Source organism: Pinus tabuliformis, chromosome 9 (genome assembly GCF_031772625.1).
Source record: "Pinus tabuliformis cultivar Carrire ecotype Pingquan chromosome 9, CPIR1, whole genome shotgun sequence".
NCBI classification, from domain to species: Eukaryota; Viridiplantae; Streptophyta; class Pinopsida; order Pinales; family Pinaceae; genus Pinus; species Pinus tabuliformis.
Window position 1 is genome coordinate 1,112,772,171 of NC_142307.1, and position 9,471 is coordinate 1,112,781,641.

A 9,471-nucleotide genomic window follows, 5' to 3' on the forward strand; every position below is an offset into this window, starting at 1 on the left:
CAATTTGTGAGGTTGACGAGCAGGAGGCTTGATGGATGTGCTCGTAGATAGCGCAGACTCACATGACTTCTTGGGCAACTTCTGTGCTATTTTGGGTGATAGAGAGTAGAAAAGTAAAAATAGAAGGGGAAACAAGGAAAAAGGGAGAGGAGGAACACAAATATGAAGGTGACCTTCATCTGCCACCTGCTTTTGTATTGATTCAAAGTTACATATTCCAAATAGTTAGATAATCATCACATAGTACATATTCCCACATGCTTTTATATTAATTCAAAGTTGCCACCTGCTTTTGTATTGATTCAAAGTTACATATTCCACATAGTTATATAGTCATGTCGGTATTACATATTTCCACTTGCTTTTGTATTAATTCAATGTTGAATTGGTTCAAAGTTGAATTGGTTATGTGCTTTGAAAGAGAATATTTTCAAATCTATGTACTGATTTGATGCTTTTCTTCTTTGGGCACCACTTCTATAATGTTATTAAAATAACATTAAATAACTTCATGCTAGTAGTTATCTGGGTCATTGGCTTTGCTTTCACTTAGGAAAACAAAGCGTTCCAATATAGAATATTCCAATATTGGGAAGTATCAATTCAAAGTTGAATTGGGGATGTGACTTAAGAGAGAATATTTTCAAATCTAAGTACCAATTTGCTTGTTTGAGCACCACTTCTTTAATGGCAAATCACTTCATGCTAGTAGTTATTGGGGTCTTCACCTTTTGAAGAAAGAAAAACATTTCTTCAAAAAGCATTCAAATATAGAAGGCGAATCACTTCATGCTATTAGTTATTGGGGTCTTCAAAAAAAGCATTTCTTCAAAAAGCATTCCAAAGCATTCCAATATAGAATATTGAGAAGTAAAAACTAGTATGAAGTAAAAACTATCACTTCATGCTAGTAGTTATCCGGGTCATATCCGGGTCATCACTTCATGCTGGTAGTTATCCGGGTCATATCCGGGTCATTGGCTTGCTAGTAGTTATCCGGGTGTCATGTACACATATGGAGTAATTTTTTTTTTATGGCGATTAACCCCCATATATTAACTCATACATGCATTCTACTTCATTAACCTTATGAATACATTCTTATAACAATATAGTAGTCATGAACGATTCGAATATCTATACATTTGTTTCCATTCAGTTGATATAGATTCAAACTATGCATCAAATTCCTAAGGTTCGCCGCGGAGAACCACAATCAATTTATTTGGCGGTATAGATAATGTTTCGAGGCATGCAAAGGGTTTATGTGCACAACCCAATATGACTGTCAGTCCTTTCAAGCGAATTTATGGTAGCTGCTATCGTGTACTGGTTTAAATCCCGAGATATCTGTAAGTTTAAACGTTGTGTCCGGCCTTGACTTCGGTGGCGAGGGCAGCATCGTCCATTTGGAAATATCAAGGGTTAGATGGCGTGATGCCATGTGCGCCCGGTGCCCCAAGCACCTACGGGCCTGACACCTTGGGCATACCAATTTCGCGCCCGGATCCCATCGACCCTAACCGGCCATCGAACGGTGGAAGAGACTCTCTGCAGATCGAGGGTTGAGACCTTGCCACGAGTCGGTAAGAAAGGTATAGTATTTAGTTTATGTGTGCTTCCATTCAACTCATTTTGTTTCTCATTTCGGTGTGACGGTGTGTCGCAGAGTTGTGGCGATTCGCTGGCCCCAATACTCATGCAGCTTCGTTCAGCTTCAAACTTCACTTCTGTTCCACTTTCGCGCTAGTAACTAACAGGTATATGGTATCGCTACCTTGTATTGCTATCGTCTGTACCAGTTCCTTATTTTGTTATTGTATATCATCGTTAAATCCGAGTTCTCGGTTTTCTGGTTTGTCTCAGGTGCAGAGGTGGCCGGTTGTCATTCATCATCGAGGATAGAGAACTCTTCGCTCTATCTGCTATCCTGATAACAGGTAGACTCGATTGCCACCTAACTTCATTTGTTGAATCTGTTCAGGGTAACAGCTGAACGTTTATTTTACTTGACAGGAATGCCGGGTAGCACCACCGCGGCCTGGGGTCCCTTTACCAATTCGGGTTTCTACCCTTGTTTTAGATGATAATCTTTGGTTAGGAGATGATACAGGCTAAGCATTGCATGCATAGTCGTAACCCCCTTTATATGTATAACTGTTCATTTCTGAATCCTGTTCTGGTTTATACTCAGACGGTATAATGTTTAAGCTTTAATACTGAACATGAGGGTTGACTCCCTGGTTATTTCATTAAAATGTTTTAGAGAGTAAAGGCATGAGAGATTCAATAAGTTTTAGCTCTATGTACAATGTTTTCTTTGGTTTATTCGTCTCCTTGGCCACGGCTATATATATATATACAGACTTAATGTTTCAGGATTTATAGTGTTCCTTTCTAATTAAATTTGATTGCATGACCATCTCTTCAAATGCCGAGGTCATATGTGCTCTTAAGTTTCGATTTCAATGGTTTTCTTCTGGTGTTGCGTCCGATTTAATGCGGACAAGGCAACTGTTCCAAAACAGAGTTGTTGGTTAAACTTGACTATGTGCTTATATATACATAATATAGTCGTTGGTTCTTTTCAGGGTATTATAACGCATTGTACATTTATTGGTTTACCTTACATATATACATGTTTGTATTTTTTGTGCCATGCGACACTACTGTGCGACTGTAACAGAATGCCGAGGCGTTTAACAAGTCTTTAGTATCAGTCTCCGGTTTCGTTTCATGGTTCCGTCGGCCGAGGGTTAAGGTTTTCCCTTTTACCATACTTTGTACGAGATCGTAGCTTACTTGCTCAAATTCCTTACTATGGAAATCGTGCTATATTTGTTCTCTGTTGATATTCCCTTGTGGATTAAGCGTAATGCACAGTTTGTTCAACAGGGTTTGCTAGCGTATTTCTTTTCATTTATCTGAATATATCAATGTCTGGACTATTTCTCTTAGCTTTTACTGAATATAGAAACGACTAGACTTCTATTTCATATTTCTATTTATGAAGAAGGGTTTTAATACATTCCCTTCCTGGTTTTAGAATTCTTGCTTCCGCCTTAGTAGCGAGGATTCTAATGATCTATCCATTCCTTCCAATTTTAAATAGAGAATACAGGTTCTAGTTTTTAGGAATCACATGCAGTCTAGTATTCTTTTTCAGAAACAAAATAAACGAGTTATTTTCCACTCTTTCTTTTTCTTTAAATACAAGCTCATACTGTTCATTTATCAGTTAGCAGGTTCATTGAATCTTACCTGCTTATCAGCCAACCTGTTTATATTGCTTGTCAATCCACCCGTCCGTAGGAAGTACTCTTCTTTGGCCTTCCACCCCCAAGCACTTGCAGGTCCTCTCGACTGCAATCCACTGGTCTCGCCACTAATCGCTATCTGGTCCTAACCAGACGTAGCGTACATAGGAAAATTCCTTTCCCTCTATGCTATCTGATCCTAACCAGACATAGCATGACCATTTTCTTTCTTCTCTGCCATCTGGTCCTTACCAGACTTGGCAATCTTTCCCCTTTTTCCTCAGGGGCCACAACTACCTTCTGAAGGTAGTTAGGGTTCTCTTGGAACTGCCTCCACAGTTACTAACCATGATTGATCATATGCTCAGTTCAAATAGTACTTAACACAATTGTTTTTATTTAATCATAAAATTAATAACAGAGTTATATACTTTTTCAAATAAAGTCTTTGTTCATAATTACTTTCACTATTTACCACTTTAACCTTTCACGAGGGATGTTACATCTCCCCCTCCTGAAAGTCTACATCGTCCCGATGTTGCTGTTCATTCAAAAACAATCTGGGATAAGTATCCCTCATCATTCGTTCATCCTCCCAGGTGGCCTCTTCAGGCCCAAAGTGCCGCCACTGCACTTTAACCTGGCTGATGACCTTTTTCCGCATCTCGACTCTTCTCCGGTCTAATATGTTCACTGGTTCGACCAGGAACTCTCCTTCCGGTTCCACCTGAAACACATTACAATCAGATTAGCTGTTTAATAGTATTCTTTTCCAGTTTACATTATTTAACTGTCTTTCCTTACTTGAATGTCCTGCCAACTTATTATATGCCTAGGGTCATACACATATCTCTTTAAAACTGATACATGGAAGACATTATGAACCCGAATATGGCTGGGTAGGGCGAGCTGGTAAGCTACTGGCCCTACTCGTTCCAGAATTTGGAAAGGTCCACAAAAACGCGGTGCCAGTTTGGCACAAGCATTCCATTGGAGGGTACTTTTCCTAGCTCGTATTCTGATGTACACATGCTCACCCACTTGGTACTCTTTGAATGCTCTCTTCCGGTCTGCAAAACTCTTCTGCCTGTCTTGTGCCATCTTTAGATTAGCTCGAACTTTTTTCACCATAACTTCCATTTCTTCTAACATCTCAGGACCCAGCAAGAATTTGTCCTCCGGTCCACCCTAACTGGAGGGTGTGCGACATTTCCGGCCGTAAAGTACTTCGAATGGGCTCATCTTCAAGGAGGCATGATAACCATTGTTATAGGCGAATTCCACTAGGTGTAAATACTCCTCCCATCGTGTAGGTTGCTGCATCACATAAGACCTCAGCATGTCTTCCACTACTTGATTCACCCGCTCAGTCTGTCCGTCGGTTTGCGGATGATATGCGGTGTTGAAGTTTAATTGAGTTCCTAGACCTTCAAATAAGGTCCTCCAAAAAGCTGAGGTGAATTTAACATCACGGTCAGATATTATTACTTTCGGCAGCCCATGGAGTTTAAATATATTCTGCATGAAAATTTTTGCGATTTGAGCTACACGGTAAGTGGATTGAACTGGTATGAAGTGAGCTGACTTGCTGAGTTTATCTACCACCACCATTATAGAATCATTGCTCTTTTTGGATTTCGGCAAACCGGTGATAAAGTCCATGGTTATGGTCTCCCATTTCCATTCTGGTATGGGTAATGGCTGTAGTAACCCTGCAGGGTGCTGATGTTCAGCCTTCACCTGTTGACACTCTAAACAACGCGCCAGGTATTCTATCACGTCCTTTTTCATGCCCGGCAAGTAGTACTCCTTCCTTAGCGAGGTGATTAATTTCTGGTAACCAGGATGTCCTGCATAAGGACTTTTATGATTTTCATCCAGAATCTTTTCCTTAATGCTGCTCTGATTGGGTACATAAATCTTCTTCTGGTAGCACAAAATCCCGGCTGCATTCAAGGTGTACCCTTGTTGTATTAAACGGGCATCTGAATTCTGTACCAAATGCTTCTTCTGCAGATAAATCTGATCCTGTGCAGCAGCCTCGTCAATTTCCTTGCCAAGGGTGGACCATCCTTGACTAATGCCAACTTCATAAATGCAATGCACTTTCTGGCTCAGTGCATCAGCTACTCTGTTCTCTTTTCCTTTTAAGTGTTTAATTTCGAAATCGAAGTTTCCCAAAAAGTCCACCCATCTTGCTTGTCTTGCATTTAAAGTTGGTTGACTAAAGTAACTAGTCAAACTGTGGTGATCCGTCATCAGCAAAATTTTTTGCCCACTAAATAATGGCGCCACATTTTTAATGCATGAATCACCACGGTTAATTCCAGATCATAGGCAGAATATTTCTGCTCATGTTCTTTTAACTTTCTAGATTCATATGCAATCACTTTACCTTCCTGCATTAGCACTCCACCCACACCCTCCTTACTAGCATCTGTGCAGACTACATACTCCTTTTCAGGATCTGCCACACACAACACAGGTGCGGTGGTAAGTAAATGTTTGAGCTGTTCGAAACTCCGTTGACAGTCTGCTGTCCATTTAAATATTTTTCCCTTCTTTTGCAAGGAGGTGATAGGGTAGGCAACTCTAGAAAAACCTTCTACAAACCGCCGATAATATCCAGCCAGCCCCATAAAGGACCGAATATCTGCTACATCCTTGGGTGTAGGCCATTCCATTATAGTTTTAATCTTTTCGGGGTCCACAGCTATACCCTCCTTTGTAATAATGTGGCCCAAATATTGGATCTGTTCTTTATAAAAATCACATTTACTGAATTTTCCATATAACTGATGCTCCCGTAATGTCTGTAACACTATCCTCAGATGTTCTTCATGCTCCTTGATATTCCGGGAGTATATAAGTATATGATCAATGAAGATTAGTACAAATTTGTCTAGGTATTGGTGAAATACACTGTTCATCAAACACATGAATGTAGTAGGCGCATTAGTTAATCCGAAAGGCAATACCACAAACTCGTAGTGTCCGTAACGAGTACGAAAAGCTGTTTTGGCTATGTCTTCGTCTTTAATTCTGATTTGATGGTAACCAGATCTTAAATCAATCTTTGAGAAGATTGTCGCTCCCTTCACCTGATCAAACAACTCATCAATGCGGGGTAAGGGATATTTGTTTTTCACGGTCAGCTTGTTCAGCTGTCTATAATCTATACACATACGCAGAGTTCCATCCTTTTTCCTTACAAATAACATAGGTGCTCCCCAAGGAGATACACTGGGACGGATATACTTCTTGTCCAACAGCTCTTGCAGTTGCATTTTTAACTCAGTTAACTCCGGCACACTCATCCGATAGGGTGCCCAGGACACTGGGGCTGCTCCGGGTACCAGCTCAATGGTGAAGTCTAAATCCCTTTTAGGCGGCAGCCCTGTAATTTCTTCAGGAAATACATCTGCAAAATCTTGCACTACCGGTATATCTTCAACAGTTGCAGCGTTATCCACAGAATATACATACCCCACTTGTACTGCATAAATCTGGCATTTCTTTCGGATGCACTTAACCAGCTGTGAGGCCCTGATTGGCCGAATCTGTACTGGTTTCTGGATGCCTTGAATCTCTTTCCCCACACCCAGTTCATCTCGGTAAGAAACTGTTTTCGTTTTACAATTAATTACAGACCATCGCCGTTCCAACCAATCCATTCCTATCAGCACATCATAGGAACCAAGAGGGAGTACGTTTAATTCAGTTGTTATTGTTTGGCCAGCTAACCTTAATGGACAGTTGCTGACTTTAGTTAGTACTCGTCTTTTGGCTCCAGTGGCCAACTGTACTAGCCAAGGGCTTTTAAATTTAGTAGTTTGCAAACCACAGATTTCCACAACTTTGGGACTTATATAGCTTAAAGTAGCTCCGGGATCTACTAAAATAGAAACAGTTCGATCAAAGATCTTACCTTCAAACTCTATCATTGTTGGCTGGTAATCACCTTGTCGATCCTCCAATGCTGCATTGATTCTGGGCATAGATCGAGCCACATATCCTACTGTCGAAGCTTCATAGATCTGGGACAACTGATCGCTGTCCTTCCGATGAGGGCAATTTTTAATATAATGGGGTCCGCCACAACCCCAACACTGAACAGGTCATTGTCCAATCTGACTTGATGTTCACCATATTTGGATTCTGCAGGAGGCTTGAATCTGTTCTGATTTTTGGTTGGATTTCTAGTATTGGATCCTTTCGAAAATCCTTTTTGAAAGCTGTTGCGAGCTCCCTTACTTCCCATAGGTATTCTACTGCCCCTCTTATCTATCCAACGCTTCCCAGAATTTTCTCCTTTTGATTTGTTTTGCTGATAACACAGTCTTGCCTTCCGAATTGCTTCATCCATCGTCTTCAAATTATCGAACTCTATTCTTTCTCGCATTGCCAGAGGTAGGCTACTAACAAACCTTTGTACCTTAGCCTTTTCCTCACGAATATATGGCACGTAACGAAGCAAGGATGTGAATTTAGTTACGAACTCGTCAATGGTCTGTTGTCCAAGCCGCAGATCATGAAATTCTCGCGCTTTTTCGTCATAAAAGCATTCTGTCAGATACTTCTCCTTGAAATATCTTTGAAACATTTCCCAGGTCACATCCTGTTCACTCACTCCCCGCACCATCTTGACTTCCTCCCACCATAACGTGGCTTTAGCCTGCAGCTGGAATATAGCCAGCCTTTCTTTAAGATGATGATCATATTCGTATACTTGGAAATACTTATTCATATTAATTAGCCACGCCTCTGCAGCTTCTTCTGATTCCCCATCGAAAAGAGGTGGTTTAATCTTCCGAAACTCCCCTTGTAGTTCCATCCGTGGTCTTTTTGGAGTCTGATAATCAGAAGCATTGACAGACTTCTCTCCTCGCGTCTCTACTCTGTCTTCTGCTTCCTCTTGTTCAGTGTGAAAGCTGTGTTCATCTGATACTTGTGGCTGTTCAGGCCTCGGATGTGACTGCTGTTGATGTTCCTTATCGGATAAACTTTTCAGAATCCTCTCCTGTTCCACATTTAATCTTGCATTATCTGCACGCAACCGGGCCATTTCGTCCTTTAGTTCCTGCACTGTCCTCATTAGCGTCGAATCAGTATTGCGGCCTTCTGCTCCCAGTTGCACCCAAAACTCAGGATGTCCCTGAGGTTGTCCCACATTATCGGGTTGATCCAAATTTCCATGAGGAGCGCTATTTGCTCTCCTCATTCTGCTACTACCTACTTAAGAATCACGCATTAAACATATATAATTTACTTTTAGCGTATTCTGAACTTTCATCATGATACTGTTTATATTTATGTTACTGTAATTTTGAAATTTTCCCAAAGGTCACAGAGTTGTAAACCCTAGGCTCTGATACCAAATTGTCACGTACACATATGGAGTAAATTTTTTTTTTATGGCGATTAACCCCGATTTATTAACTCATACATGCATTCTACTTCATTAACCTTATGAATACATTCTTATAACAATATAGTAGTCATGAACGATTCGAATATCTATACATTTGTTTCCATTCAGTTGATATAGATTCAAACTATGCATCAAATTCCTAAGGTTCGCCGCGGAGAACCACAATCAATTTATTTGGCGGTATAGATAATGTTTCGAGGCATGCAAAGGCTTTATGTGCACAACCCAATATGACTGTCAGTCCTTTCAAGCGAATTTATGGCAGCTGCTATCGTGTACTGGTTTAAATCCCGAGATATCTGTAAGTTTAAACGTTGTGTCCGGCCTTGACTTCGGTGGCGAGGGCAGCATCGTCCATTTGGAAAGATCAAGGGTTAGATGGCGTGATGCCATGTGCGCCCGGTGCCCCAAGCACCTACGGGCCTGACACTTTGGGCATACCAATTTCGCGCCCGGATCCCATCGACCCTAACCGACCATCGAACGGTGGAAGAGACTCTCTGCAGATCGAGGGTTGAGACCTTGCCACGAGTCGGTAAGAAAGGTATAGTATTTAGTTTATGTGTGCTTCCATTCAACTCATTTTGTTTCTCATTTCGGTGCGACGGCGTGTCGCAGAGCTGTGGCGATTCGCTGGCCCCAATACTCATGCAGCTTCGTTCAGCTTCAAACTTCAGTTTTGTTCCACTTTCGCGCTGATAACTAATAGGTATATGGTATCGCTACCTTGTCTTGCTATCGTCTGTACCAGTTCCTTATTTTGTTATTATATATCATCGTTAA

At 41.0% G+C, this 9,471-nt stretch overlaps 1 protein-coding gene across 1 annotated transcript; it reads right to left on the reverse strand.

Annotated features, from left to right (window-relative positions):
- Positions 1-2,114: 2,114 nt before the first annotated feature.
- Positions 2,115-8,478, reverse strand: LOC149152560 (uncharacterized). Its single transcript, XM_089443524.1, has 7 exons — positions 8,155-8,478; positions 7,404-7,938; positions 6,614-6,879; positions 5,172-5,309; positions 4,746-5,090; positions 3,262-3,396; positions 2,115-2,174 (listed from the first exon to the last, which is right to left on the reverse strand). Exons 1-7 carry the CDS (start codon positions 8,476-8,478, stop codon positions 2,115-2,117), a joined length of 1,803 nt encoding a protein of 600 aa, XP_089299650.1.
- Between the last annotated feature and the right edge of the window lie 993 nt (positions 8,479-9,471).